We start from the raw sequence: 16,293 nt of genomic DNA on the forward strand, positions 1-16,293 counted from the left end.
ACTATAAAAGGTAAATCTCATTTGTTACTGTTTACAAAAAAATTAAAAGCTCTTTTGATATTTTTTTATAATTATCCTTTTAAAAAAAGAAAGTTTAGCTACCAGATATTTCATGAACAAACCTTCCATTCACAAATCATTTAAATCTCTATACTAATACTATATATATGTATTGTATTGATGGTAACCAATCTTGATAAATCGGTCGACACAGTAACGTTGTAAGAAACACGAAAAAAAAAACATACTGTCGAATTGATAATCTCCTATTTTTTTGAAGTCGCTTGACAAAAGCTTCAAGTATATGCATTTATGAATTTGTTTTTAACAAAAAAATTTTATTCAAATTTCAGCATGAAGCTGCCAGGCAGCTAATGCAGCAGCCATAACAATTTTTATTGCAAGGATCTTGTCGGCCCAACAGTGCGATGGTCTAGCTGCCAGCCAAACCATACTCCACACCATTTTTTTAATGTTTTCGTTTTCGTTTCGTACTATAATGGCCTACTTCATTTTGATGTTGGCTATATTTGTAATTAATTTTCTGACCAATTTGTACATAATAAGCTACTAATGTTACTATATTATAAGTAAGTTGTTATAAGATGTAAAAATGAGCTTAAGACTCAATAAATGCTTAATAAACTTTCAATTATATGCGAAGAGACTGACCATTGACATTATTTAGATAAATACTATTTATTAAACCATTGTTTATATTATATTAATTGGTTTTTTTTTTCTTGCAAAGACTTCCTGTGGTGATGTCTGGTATATAATATATTAGTATTCTTTCTATTCTGTCATTTGAATGTGAATTGTGAAATGTAAATATGAAAATTGTATCTTAAGACATGTATTTAAATTTATTAAAAGTCGAATTTTGAATGTATTTCAATCTCACAAAATGTAATATAGTCGTATGATGATATGATGTTCAAATTGTAATATCTCTTGATATTATTATTTTCCTTGTGCTTTTTACATGTAACAATGTAAATAAATTGTTTCCTTTACTTGCGGTTTTTTTTTAACGGTAAACTTGGAATGGCGCATCCGCTGCTCGCTACAGTACTTAAACGGGTAGTACCTAACGACACTCGATAGATGGAGCTTTATTGTAATGGATATTTTTTTATTTGATTATATTTAATTTTTCGTATTCTAATAGTGTTATGAATGTTGTAGTTTATGTGTGTAGCATAGAAGATAGACTAATCGAATATCTTCGGATTGTGCTTACAATCTTAAGCGACGCACACCGGTTTCGAACGGGTTCAATAATACAATAATATATATTACATGTAAAACTTCCCATTGAATAGCTCTGTGTCAAAAATAAAACCCTAACCAGAATCTAACGGTCTGAAAATGTAATATTATTTTCTTTATCTACGCAAACATCGTAAGCGCATTTCGCACACCGAGTATCAGCTTCCCTATTGATAAATCTAATCTATACAAAAACCCACGCGGGCTGCTTGCAGCCCGCGCACCGCGCACCATCTGTTAAGTCTTGATAAGACTGGTCCACGCAAAAAAGACACGCGGGCTGCTTGCAGCCCGCGCACCGCGCACCATTTTAATGAGTCTTGGTAAAGCTGGTCTACGAAAAAAGCCATGCGGGCTGCTTGCAGCCCGCACACCGCGCAACATCTATAAAGTCTTGATAAGACTGGTCCACGCAAAAAGCCCCGCGGGCTGCTTGCTGCCCGCGCACCGCGCACCATCTATTAAGTCTTGATAATACTGGTCCACGCAAAAATCCACGCGGGCTGCTTGCAGCCCGCGCACCGCGCACCAGCTAGTCTTTGTATACAGGTGGAATTTTTTAACATCTTAGGTGATATCTGAATCTATTGGGGATAGTGATAAACATTGAAAGGTGTCACGAGACCGTTTTGAATATAAATAAAACTGCAACTTTCAAAAATCATTATTTTTAGACGTTACTCGAAACCGTGGTTTTGAAAATAAATACCCTATCACACCTTACGATGGTATATTTAATTAATTAAGGAATAACATTCAATTAATAAATACGTCGTTTACACATATTATGCCTGTGTCACCGAATTCTGGGCCTAAACGGTTGGGTTATATTGAAAATGTTTGAGTTACTAGAAGTGGATTCGAGACTGCTTTAGATTTAGAATTCGAACCTACGGGCAATGTTTGTGCGTAACATAACGTCGTCATTTGAACAATCATATTTATATCAGATCCTAGTTTGTGACCCAAACGACTACCCAGAGGTGACAGTGCTTTATAAATATATCGGCATTGGCGTGTCTGTGGACATCAAGGTGGAACCGATGATATTTCAAAGCGACGACGAGATCCGGCGCATAGACGTCAAAAAGCGTGGCTGCATTTTCCACGATGAGGGTCTGCTGGAGCACACTGACAGATACTCCACCGAGACCTGCATTACAGAGTGTAGGATGAAGATATTTTTTACGAACTGTGGATGTATTCCGTACAAATATCCTAAAGGTTAGTTGAATCTTTCTACAGAAACTAGCTGTTACTGTTAATTAGCTTTGATTAAGTGATTCAACGGAAATTTCCATAGGCATGAGTTGAGGATAGAATTTCACACAAACAGTTACGCATTTATAATATCGTTCAGGATAAGAATGAGGATATAATGCATAAGCTGATAATGCGAATTGTACTTTTTTGTATGTTTTTAAAAAGTAACTCTGGACTTATACAAATTAAGATTAACTTTAAAATTAAGCTTTACACCAGTGATTCCTTTAATAAGATTCCTTCCAATCCAATACAGTTTGCGACCTACATTCGAACTTGGTATTTCTTGGACCAGGAACTTTCATTCGCTTTTAGGATTTTTCATTGATTTAGCAGCGGTTAATATAGGATTCTATATAAGTACACCCAACGATCGGTCTCATTAGCCCTTGTGCCAAGTTATAAAACAAGTAATATGCGGCAACATGTCAGTTGCCAATACACAGCTTACACAAGCTATTTAAAATGAAAGTATGTATGTATATGATGAATATGTATAGATGGTGAACAAAACGATTATAATATGATTAAACATCTTTTAAAATCGGTTCTTTATCCAAAAATACAGAAAATGAAGTAGGGTTTGAAAAGGATTCCATGGACTTTTTGTAATAAATTGAACAACTAGCTGTTTTACCCGCGTAAGTCCGTATCCCGTGGGAATATCGGGATAAAAAGTTCCCTATATGTTATTCCAGTTGTCCAGCTGTATACGTCCCAAATTTCATTGAAACCGGTTCAGTAGTTTTTGCGTGAAAGAGCAACAAACACACACACATCCTTACAAACTTTCCCATTTATAATATTAGTAGGATTTCCGCCCGCAGCGTTACATGAATCGATGCAATAGAAAGCAGCCTATGAATTACCAAATACCAAACTATGAATTGTAATTTGAATAAATAGATAATTATTTATATACGGAAAAAATTAACAGCAAAAAAGAACGAATTTCATCCAATGAAAATTAATGTTATTCCTTTATAAATAATTAAATCCCTTCTCATTTAATTTGATATATTTATTTCAGAACGAGAAACTCGCATCTGTGAATTCAAAGATCTGGAATGCTTGAACAAATTTAGAGGTAATATTCGTATCCAATTTCGTCACAAGACCCGTTAAAGAGCTAAGATTATTTATAATTTTGTACGGATTATTTATAGTAAATTGATTATTCTTAAGTTGTTTAACACTTAAGTACATAAAACCTCCTTAGGATTGCCTTATAAAAATTCCGTTGGCAAACTAAAAACTACATTTATATTATACAGCTATTTTAACCCGACTTTACCAAATGATGCATCCCAACTTTGCTGATTTGTAAAGTAAGCACAATTATATAAGCACAGAGAAAAGCAATACAAAATCGTATAACACTATAATAATAAATGTACAGTAAGGTTGCCTCATTGCTTAAAATTAATTCCTTCCAGACAACTTGATTGGCAAGCACATATCTAAATCTATGCAATGAAACAAAGCTACTAATTTAACATAACAAAATATAATTTCAACCATATTAAGCAATGTTTTACTAGTCTCGGCTCTCGTCTGCACTCGCTTAATACCTAAATAGAAGTAGGTAGGTATTATTAAAACAAAAAATTGAGTCGGAATTATATCACAAATGTTCAAAATGAGATATGAGAGATGTTATAGAGCATGAAAAGATTAGATTTCCGTAAGCATGAACAATAAAAAAACGGTCCTACAATTTCTGATAAGTTTTACAAATAGTTCTAACCAATTGAGAAAAAGTGTTACATTGTGGTTGCGAATAAATTTGAAAGCTATTTTCGTAACACAGACGTCCATAAATAATTTTGCAAAAAATACAAAGCGTATAGTTGCCAACTTCTTTGTAAAAAAGGTACTTATTTGTACCAATATAAAAAAGCGTTTTAGTTTCAAATTACAAAGCAATATGCTGTTATGTTATGGGAGTTAGCATATTTATAGCATTATTTTAGCATATTATTACGTTTTTTATAACGTTGTTTTCAGGACACAATTGGCTTAACTCCTTTAAAGATATCAGGAATTATATATAAATATAAAATTATGTATATTACCCAAATTATATTCATACTCAGGTAGATACTGACACTAATTTCTCAGACACCGCAACAGCGAAAAATAAATTAGTGTAATTATCGTAAGCGCTATATTCTCACCTATTTGACGTCTATATATACGTGGTTCGCCTGAGGGCAATGTTTGATCACCACCACCCATGAAAATTCACAGAAGTAGTGCCTCTCCGGATGCGCGGGTGAAGAATCGGGCCTCATTTATTTATTTACATATATCATCCTACTTATTACGAACATTGACGCTTAAGCGTAGAACCGAGGAGTCCTAGGTTGGACGTGGGCAGGACACAGAAGGCTGATCACCTACTTAAATCACTACACAACACATGACACTACACTACTATATAACTATATACTTCTTTATGAAAATGTAGGTCTGTATGGACATGTATACTTCTTTATGTTGATCAACCTTCTGTGGTCAGAGAAACAAATGTATATCATCTGCCCCATACCCCACTAGGGAACACGTGACTTCACTTATATCACATATAGAAGCATTGAATACATACCTATCGACGACCAAATTATTTACAGCCAGAGCTTACTCGAATCTTCGATGCTTCAAAGCAATTAATTTTCCAAGGTGCGATAGTGCTTCAGTTTGCTCTTTGAACTTTGTACCGAGATTGACATCAATAATCATCATATATTGAGATTTCAAACATAATATACAACAGTGTTATTGATCTAGGAGTTCAATGCACTTTACATATTTAAGTCTTTGTAATTTTATAGAAGACAGACTTTGATACACGAGAACTTTTAATTTATTTTCTATTTAAATGACTTTCACTTTAAATAACGAAGATGGAAAATCCTAATAAAACGCTGTTTTTCATTTTAAATACATTGTTTTAATTAACGTCGTTAGTGATCTGCTAATATACCTTTAATAACCTATTACTATATATATCTCAAGCTGAAGACTGTTTTCAAAGCGCTTCATCCAATTAGATTAAAGAAGCAATTATTTCATTTTAAAAATAACAAAATTATTAAGCTAATTAAGTAGGTTGAGACCCAATTTAAGTAATAGTAAAAAGATGGTGTATTATTTAAAATGTAATGACGAAATATTAAAATGAACACAAAATAGTAATGAAATATTCAGTTATAATTCTTACGATTTCTTCAGTTATTGAGGCATCATTTTAAATTTAAAAGAAGATATTTCTGATTTTGGTATTTGAAAATAACAAACATTACAATGCTTTCTCCAGTATATTTACTACCAGTAAGGTGATCTATTTACAGGAATTTCCAATAACACTACATTTTTCTTTGGATACGATGAGCATTATGCTCCGATAGGTACTGGTAGCTTCTGTTTGATCGTTTTAGTTTTCAAATACCGATATCGCTTAGAGTTATTCACTTTTTATTGCTTTATTTCCATGCTTCATTGTATAAATATAAACTTCACAATAAACGCTCTCGTCTTCAACAAAAATGTCTTGAAAATGTGAAATATTCCATACATATAAAGTTCATCGATAAATATGATAAATAAATGCTTAATACGTCAAATTTAAAAATTACATAAGATGAGAGTAATTACCCAATAAAATAATAGAGTGTCTATTTACTCTATTTCTAAGTACTGTTAAAACTTTATTTTTTCCCTATGTTAACGAACCAATTACTTACTCAGACATATTAGGCTTTTAAATTTGTATAATGTGACATGTGTGATATATACCCCATGGAAATTAATTAATTCTGAGGAGTCACTTAGCTACTTATAAAATGTAAAACATTATGAAGATGTATGGATGATTTGATGAAGTTTATGCTTCGTTATCAGACCACTGTCCCACTGTCAAATATAAGGCCCAGATCCTGGCCACTTGCCTCTTTCACTTTGATGGGCCAAATTAATTCACATTTAATAGTGTTGAATTACAGCAATGCTGGCAAGTTTTACTCTTAGCGGGACCGCATAGTATATCCTATATGTATGTCTTGCAGCTAAAGGCATGGCTTTGGAAGACTGTACTCAAGCATGCTACATGGAGTGCCGCGACAAGCGATACACCATTACAAGCGACGTCATGCCGCTCGTCGCTGACTTTTACCCATATGACGTCATGTGAGTGTTTAAGTTTGAGTACTATTTACTACTTCCATGCTTTTACACGTAGTATAAGTGTCATTTACTACTTCCATACTTCTTATTCACTTACACTAACTGATACATGTAGTTTCAAACAAAGGACAAAGGTTGCTGGTTGGATTTGCTATACAAGATTTGCTTTAGATTCAAAACTGTTTAAAGGGAAAAGTTTAAATAACGATCAAATTAATATCAGTAATTTATCGATAGCTCATTTATATATTTGTCACTGAGTTCATAACATAATTGATAATTTCAAATTAATTAACTAAAGAATCTATCTCAATTATTAACTAAAGAAAACAATTAAAGGAGTTTAAATTCACATTATTATATCGTATATAAATCTCTTGGAAGCCTAACGTAGGAATGTAAATTAGGTCGGACGTAAGTACGTAAACTCATTTGTTTAAACCTTATCGTTTATAATCAGAGTTATCTAAGTTCCGTTGTGATGCATTAGGCTCGGAAAGGCTATCGCGTTTATCCGCTGACCGCTATTTAACTCCATTTATAAGGTCGCTTACATGTAATACCTACTTTAAAATATTTAACTTTTAACCAAAACTTATCTATTTTTATATTTTGTTTTTGTTAGAGTTGAAACCCGCACGCACCACGCATTTTCGAAAATGTTAGAAGACGCGGAACGAAAAACGAGGTTTAAATGTACCATACATAATGCAACACAATTCAAGCCGTTTATCGCTAAGTTCGTAGCAAATATGGATAGATTATGTTCCTTCAAGAGAACTAAGTTATATTTTGACTACGTTATGTAAAAAAAACATCCATAAGATTCTTTTATGAACCTTTATTTCATAAACTTTTCGAGCCGAGGTCGTTCGAATGCGATATTTATACTAGAAACTTTACTAATGTCTATAATACGCCATCGCGTGACATCTGTTTTCCAAATAATATCATAACCAAAATAATCCACAACAATTCAATCTTTTTAGCGAGAAAGAAACAAACAAACAATTAAACGTTCATATAAATTGTATGAAAAATGCGATAAATTGGCAAGCTCTCATATTTAAACATATCTCATAATTTAAAATACTGATAAATTTTAAACCATATTCACCCATCTCATTCGTTGGGTGCTTCGAGTCTGTATGATATCATTGTTAGTATTATCTCTCACAAAAGAATGCAAACAAATCATTCTTAAAAGAGACGTGACACTGAAAATTGCTATTTTTAATCCCTTTAGAAGTTTGTTTGAGCTGTAATAAACGTTTGTTTGAAAAGCTATATCTGATAAAAAAAACATGATTCTTTTTTCGGAGTCGCAGTGATGGTAATTCTGACATGACCTATTTATTATCTATTGCATAGAAAAATTACGTAAATTTCATATTTACTACCGGTTGGGAAGCTTCTACATGGTGACACTGTGGTTGCTCTTTTAAAATTAACTCAATTTTAAGATCTACCACATTATCTATTAATACCTATTAATTATCTAAAATCTATTAATATAGTATATTTACCCTTATGTAATACATTAACTATTGAGTAATATTCAGCATGTCTAAGAAAAGATGGTTTTTATTACTTTTCGTAATTTTTCTTAACTCATCAAAAAACCTTCCTACAATCTTGGTAATGCATATAGACTTTAGATTAATAACATGTTCAAATTCATTTTGTGCTTAGTTACAAAGACTTGTGAACATTTTACAAGGATTATACAATAACTAGTGATTACTACATACACTGACAGACAGTTTATTATTAATATTAATATGATGATGAGATGAAGACCTATTTTTATTACACGTAAAACGTGGTCGCGCCAATATATAATAATTTCGATATTAAGCGGACTGTAAAACTTAATCTACGTGGTGTAGCGAAAAAGGGAAAGACGGGAACACAGGGCACATACCTCGTCTGAGGAAGTAGCGTCCAAGTAAGCACGCGGCACAGCACCACGCGGTCAAGGGTCCTCCAGCTCGGGCCAGGCAGACCAGATCCAGTCCTTCACTCCACACACACTCACGCGGCGGTTCAGCGCGACCAAATGGGAAAGCGGGTACACTAGCACAATGCCTGAGATATCTAGAGAACCTCGTGGAGGTTCTCCGGCGGTTGCGGGTTACGATCTTTATGAAAGATCTCTTCGATTGATGCGGTGAAAAAAAAGCCTCATAAAGGCTCTCCGGCGGTATGCGAATTATACACGAAATGTCTAGAGGCCTCGTGAAGGCACTCCGGCGGTTATTTAGATCCGATCGTCACGGAAGATCGATGCAGACTGTGTGACGTATATGCGTCACTACGTCCAATAGGGACGTTGCGGGTGCTTAAAAGCGTGCGGTGATTGGTTGTGCTCGCATGTAAGGAGGGTAGTTGGATTACACCACAAAATAATAAATATTTAATTTTTATTCACTATTTTAATAATATTGGCGTTACCAAAATATAATGTACGAGTAACATTGTTTTAAGGAAGAAACCAGCGAAAACCGAAACACAGTTCCCAAATAGTTCGGTAGTTAGTGAGTCGTATAAGAATTGTTCTTAATTTTATGTCAATAAACATATTTTTTATTTATTTATTAATCATATTTGCGATCGGCTTAGCATTCGTTTTAAATGTTTGATTGCAATGCCATTAAAATATGTATTTAATTCTGCCCTCAAGTAAGCTGCAAATACATAAAATACAGCTAAAATTCCCTATCTTGAATATCTTAATGATTAGCGAAAACCACTGAACCTCTTTACGAAAATTCTTTCACCATTAAAAATCTGCAACTTCACTGTGTGTCATAGACTATATGTACCACGGGCGAAGCTCGGGCGAACAGCTAGTCTATAATATATTTTATTGTTACAGTAATGACCACAACTTGAGCGAAATAACCACTCTCCAGGTATACTTCGACAAGTCGACTTGTAACTGCTATAAACAGATGCTTCTCATGGACCTCAGCTATTTTATTGGTGAGTTTTATTAGCAACTATGAAAAATGAAGCCACCATAACTGCTTTAACAGCTCTAGCCTGATGATCCTTCAAACATCCGATAATTTCCCGCGATACACCGCGAACAATACGTTCCATCTTCTGTGGTGGAGCAGTGGAAAAAATCTGAAAGAGAAATATGTGCATTTTTATCTGAAACCAGTTCATATCTGTTGCAAATTGAGACATAAAAACCATCTTACCATGTTCAGTGTATGCAACATGCACCTCATAACCCAAGGCAGGAACTGGGCAATGGACACCGGACTCCACTTTCTCTCATTTATTCCCTACACACCAAAATTATTCAAAACTCCTTCAATACTTCAGGTGTCAGAATATAAATACAGGCCAAATAATTACTTGAGCCGTTATAATGGTAATTGGATAACACCCACTTCTCCCTTGATTAATAATATGCTCTGGAATAATGCTTATGTACAATTAATTTCTCAGCTAAACCTATTTGATATTAATTAGTATTAAGTAGTAAGAGTACCGCGCGAGTTATAAAGTTATTCTTGATAAATTCTATTATATAACGATGTTTACGATCCGTTTGAGGCTCTCAAAGTTTAAATTCCAATTTTAACGGAAAGGCAGAAGAGAAGAGGAATTCTGAAATCAACCTAGAAATAAATTATGATAAAAAGTTAGTTAAAATAAATATGCTTATATGCCTGTTTTAAATAAATATACTTATACATCTTTTTGTATTTGTAAATAGTGTACCTACACATTATATGCATACAAATGAATTGAAACAAATATCGTTTATGAAAACTCATTCTTCTATCTTTTGTTCGTTGAGGGAAAATATTTGTAAATTGAAATGTATCTTTATCCGAATAACGAAAAGTAGATTGCTAGTTGGAGCCCTACCTACACGTGGGATACATTCTTAGCTGTTCAAATGTTTATTTTACCCAAGAATGTCTGATTATTGTTTACATAGCCCACCCAATAACGCCTCACCAAAATCCCAATAAGTGAACCCTCCCTTTACATTATCAAGATTAGCATATGAGAATTAATAGCTTGTGTTAACACTATTATAAACACGTCTTAACTGCTTTGCGAATGTTGTTTGTTCGACTGGAGTACTTTTAGCTGTGTCTAATTATTATTGTCACTTACATAGTATTCGCTCCATTCAACTTTGTTATTACGGTTCAAGACCTACTTTAAGGTTTCATTTAATTGGTCTCAATTGCGATGTGTCTACCTAGGAATGGTATGCTCAAACTCAAATTCAAAGATTTATTTATTTAATTAGTCTTCCTATAGATGCACTTTTGTATCATCATACCATAATATTAATATTTACCGACGGTACGGAAAACAGTTTCTACACAGTAAGGCCGTCAAGAAACTCTGTAGTTGCTCCTTTAAAATCATATAAGTCCCAAATCCAATTTAATTGGTTGATTAACAGATCTTTTAGTAACCTTCATAGGACGACTATGTCCCTGTGGGAACATATATGGGCTGATGATGATGACGGATAGAACTCTTGACTCTGTTTCCCGAACCTTTTTTATACAGCGACAAACTTACACTGTATCGATTCCTCCCTGGGACCATTTTCACATTTAAAAATGTTTACAAAGTGCTTATGCAAAAGATATATGTATAAAATAAAACTCAAATATGATATAATGATATGAATATAACTCTTTCCCCGGTGGGAGTATGATCCAATTGTAGACACGAAAAGTACCTACATCTACTGACATACAATATAATTAAATTCCAACACAAATCTACAAGTTTTTCTCTGATTTAGTCACCTTATACTTTATTAAATTCTTTAAGACGATGCATCGCTCCCTCGTGTGAGTAGAGTTCGAATAAAACTTCTTAAGAATCCTTAAGGAATACAATAAATTCAGCAGTATTATTTCTTGGTGATGTATTCGGTAGCAAGCTATCTCAATTTAAACACGCTGTTTTTAAATTTTTATACATCCACAGAAATAGTATTAGAATCTAGCTGATGTGTTTTTCCCTTTTGCTTTTAAATTTTACTTTAACATCAGATAAATTTTGTTTATTAGGTTTTCGAAAAGTAGTTGTTTTTTTTATTATTTTATATTATTCGTCAAATAAACTATTGTTACAGCTAAATTTATGTACCTAAACCGTAATTGTCTTACATCTTAGAAATATTTATATGTTTTGTATTATTTTTGATGTGGTGATACTCAATTAAAAAAAAAAAAACAAATATTTCAGAGGTATAAAAACATTTCCTCGGTTTATCGCTTTATCCACTTTTCGTGTTTAGATTATCTTGTATTTTCTGTTCACTGTTTATTAAAAAAATATAACGTCAACTTAATTTTATAAAACACAAATATATTGCAATAGAAATTGGACTCTAAGTGAAAGAAACATTGAATCCCTTTTTAAAATACGCGATAACTTAAATTGTGTTTACTGAGAGCATTCACAATACAGAATATTTTGACTGGTAAATACAAGTACTCTCGTGTTACCATAGTAATAAATATATTTATAACAACCAATTTATTTAAGGTTAAATGAAGGAGCTTTTTGATACAGCATTTCTTTATTTCGGAGAGCAAGTGAGACATTTTAAGGATCTATCAGTGTTCAAACGCCGCAAAGATAAACACAGTATTAATTATAGAGTAAACACGCAAATACAACTCTTATTTTTTATATCCTTAAGACTCAGTTTACTTACTGAAAACCATCTGCAAACATTTGCAGTGATCCGTAAATTTATCAACCCACGTTACACAAGGTGGTTCTAATTATATTTTTTGGCTGGGTTACTCAATAACTACGATTTTCAATCGATTGATTATTTTTGTACTTGATAGGCAATTGTTGTCATTTAGTTGGGACTATTAGAAGGAGTGGAAAATAAATAAACAACACCGTGGAACAGCGATTGACGCGGGTTCGAATCACGTTTCATGAACAAACTTATTCTTAGTTTTTTTTTATATATATATAAGTATTTTAATGATATAAATACAAAGAATGAAAGATAATTTTTATCTTTAAGCTTTAACGTCCAGCCATCAATTTAAAGATAGTATTTGCTTTGTAATACGACCTTTCCCTTCGCAGCGACTTACGGAGGTATTTTTTCGCTGAGCTTCGGTGCCTCGCTTCTCACTTGTTTTGAGATATTTTATTTATTTACTAAGTTTATGATGAAGTATCTTTGGAGAAAATTAAAGGAAAATCGGTAAAGATGTAAGATTATGATATTATATCATGTAAGTAATGTCATATTGTATGTGTCTGTGTTAAAAATGTACTTGAACAATATTTTTAGATAATATAAAACCTCATTAAAATACCTACTTGTATTTTTATTTATTTACTAGCTGCGCCCCGCGGTTTCACCCGCGTAAGTCCGTATCCCGTAAAAATATCAAATTAATCATATCTTGTGAATGAGTAAACCGATTTAGATGAAACAAAAACTAAGTTATACCTCAAGTTACGTATAATTTTTGTATATAAACATTGTCTGCATTTAATTCGTAGATTTTACGTGATGTGCGCACAAACAAACAGACAAAAATTTCAAAAATGTTGGAAATGGGTTCTATTTGTTATCTTTTCACACACTGGCTATTTTTTTTTTCAATTTTTTCAATGTACAAAAATGATTTTTTAACAGATTTATTATATGTATAGATTAACATACGAATGGCATTGTGTTGTGTATAAAATAAATTATTTCAGATAAGATGATAGTTATATTTTTCATATTGAAAATACTAAAATCCAGCCCAAAACCCACAATGAACATTACAATCTTTCAATGTACAAATTACAAACATGAATACATTCAATATTGAATCCGATTCTTTCTGTATCTACTTTTTAAAAGCATGCTATGTGACATTATATTCTTACACTCCAAATCAAGAGGCAAACGATCCCGAGCTACAAAAAACCATGTCGTTACCAGCTCGGGACACTTTTTCGGGGCTGGCGCGTGTATATTTTAATCTCGTTTTCATCACTACTATTATTGAGTTGTATCAACCGCGTCATTTCATAAGAACCGAATTTTTCCTACGAGATAAAAGTCGTTTATACTGCTGTAGAATTCAGTTGCATACGCGTAGCAAAACGAGCCGTCGGTCCTATAAAATACAGCTTCACTTTGAAACGCGTATTGTGATCCTAGCGATTGTGTCTTAGTGCCCATACGTTGCTTATTCAATGTTAGACCAAAAATTAGTCATATTGATGATAGTCTTGGTGACTGGCTGAGATTTGGCCAATGCATCGGACCATCGCTTGGGCAGTGATATTAAGTTACCGTACCGTATTGCAAAATGATATTTAATTTAGTTCGGCCTTTGGATGCCTAAAATATATGAATATACGAATATATAGTAATCAAATTCACTCGTATAATATTATCACCAACCATTTAATTTTAAAAATCTTCATTTATATTATACAGCAAAAAGTGGTTTTTAGTTTAATGGTTTTAAGTTAAAACTCACGCAATTAAAAAAATAACTGTTTACGAGAGTCCTTAATAGAAATAACAAGATTAATAACAATTCATAAGTACGGCCTCAAACTACTTAAGCAAAACAATTGCGATTCAATCAAGGATTCATCATCAATCTTATACCACTTTCTCCGGGACTGAACAAATCATTTACCGATTAAGTTCGTATAGTAGACTTTTATGAACTTCTAAATAACCTTCATACCCAATCCTAATTGAATTACGATGCGTTTTATTCTAAACAGTAACTTTGTTACGGATCACAGTTTTCCCCTAAATTATAATTTTGCGGTGATATTTACACAACTCATAACTATTTGATAGCAACTCAAATGTTAAATGTCAAATTTTGTATTGTAAGAGCTCAATTAAATAGAAATGTTAAAATTAAACCAACACAGTTCTTCATATCCAATAATTTATTAAACATAATATAGTCAAAGAATACAAAATAAGTTATTTACATTGTTTGTTTTTTGAAAGCTTTTACAATAAATAGGAAAATTACAAAATTATTCTCGCTTCCGTACTTAAAATATTTACATTGCCTTTTTCCTTAAAAATATGATGTTTTTATACAATGTATTATTTTGTTGTACTACGTAACACGAAATAATTCAGGGGCTCAAATAACTTATCACGAATGAATGACACACATGACTTAAATACAAATTTATAAATATTTATTACTACTCGTATAAATGTACTTTTATTAATATATACAATGTTGTGTATATTTTTATTCCTTTGTGGGTTGAAACGCTGGTGAAAACCTATTTCATTAGATGATTTATTTTATATTTTGATTGATGTTCCAGTAGAGAAATTCGAAGTCAGTAGTTATTACCAATCAGTAAAACAACGTGTATATACTATACTATACTATATATAATACGTTTTATTTGCCCTTGAAGTGTGCAAAAGACTAACAGTAAATATGGATGAGGCTTTCAGAATGAATTTCAGCGTAATTAAGAAAATATGCAATTTCCAATCATACGCGCTCAATTTCCGACTCAATCCATATTATTCACACACGCTTCAGTTGAAATTATTCATCACTTCAGAAAGCAATTAACGATCACAGCCGCACTCAAAGATGCAATTCTATACAATTGTCAGTTAAAGCTTTATTAGTGTTTACAAATTTAATGGTCATTAGGTAACTGCAATTAAAATGTAATTCGTGAAGCATTCTGAATGCAAATTATGCACGCTGAAAGCTAATTTAATATCATCTCAGACAATAAAGTGGCATTGGCTCATTGTATTGGAAAGTAATGAAATTCGCCTGAAGAACGTCTAGGCACTACGCTAGGTGATACATGTCAATTACGTAGTGGGTGCATTCCATAAAATGTTTTAATTTAAGTGTTTTAATTTGAAAAAAATAACGAACATGTCATGATTTTAATTCCTACACCGTTCCTATAGATTTCAGTTATGTTAAATAGCCTTCCTCAATTAATTAAGTACCCAACAGAAAAAAAAATCACCTTAAAGCAGTACTTTCCGTTTATCGTGTTCAACCAAACAATCTCTTCAACTTTATAATACTTATAAACATATCCCTAAAGTATCTAATGGTCCATTTAAAAAGTGAATCACTCACGAGTTACGTAATCGCAACAAGGGAGGATCTTTCTGGTACATTCAATACGTTCATTGATCTATATAGTGACCCTAACCTACATAATGGATGAAGCGAGCGTCCGAACGCTAATCCGACAAGACTAACCACCCGAAACCTTTGGTGACAAAAGCCTTCACGTACTATCCGCGAGTCGATTACACTACCTATCAACATAGACACTTATATCATTCAGAGGACTCATCGCTTGACGCCCGTACCCTGCACAATTTCGAATACAAGTATCGTCCCAACTGCACATGCACACAACACCGATGCCCGCACACCATTGTTCATGAATTATAGTATCTTCCATACATAACTGCACTACACAAGGCTCTTGCACCCACAAGTGCTACACATCAGTGGCGGGGCTGGGGGGGTGCGCGGGGTGCGCGGGGGTCGCGGGGGTCGCGGGGCG

At 33.0% G+C, this 16,293-nt stretch overlaps 1 protein-coding gene across 1 annotated transcript in view; it reads left to right on the forward strand.

Moving 5' to 3' along the window:
• Positions 1-12,953, forward strand: part of LOC119831350 (sodium channel protein Nach-like) — a 25,857-nt gene extending 12,904 nt beyond the window's left edge. The window contains exons 7-11 of the mRNA XM_038354654.1: positions 2,223-2,496; positions 3,566-3,631; positions 6,624-6,723; positions 9,599-9,705; positions 12,829-12,953. Coding sequence (XP_038210582.1) covers positions 2,223-2,496; positions 3,566-3,631; positions 6,624-6,723; positions 9,599-9,705; positions 12,829-12,953 — 672 coding nt within the window. The remainder of the gene's footprint in view (positions 1-2,222; positions 2,497-3,565; positions 3,632-6,623; positions 6,724-9,598; positions 9,706-12,828) is intronic.
• The last annotated feature ends 3,340 nt before the right edge of the window (positions 12,954-16,293 follow it).

The sequence above is a fragment of the Zerene cesonia genome, chromosome 13 (assembly GCF_012273895.1).
Source record: "Zerene cesonia ecotype Mississippi chromosome 13, Zerene_cesonia_1.1, whole genome shotgun sequence".
Classification (NCBI taxonomy): Eukaryota; Metazoa; Arthropoda; class Insecta; order Lepidoptera; family Pieridae; genus Zerene; species Zerene cesonia.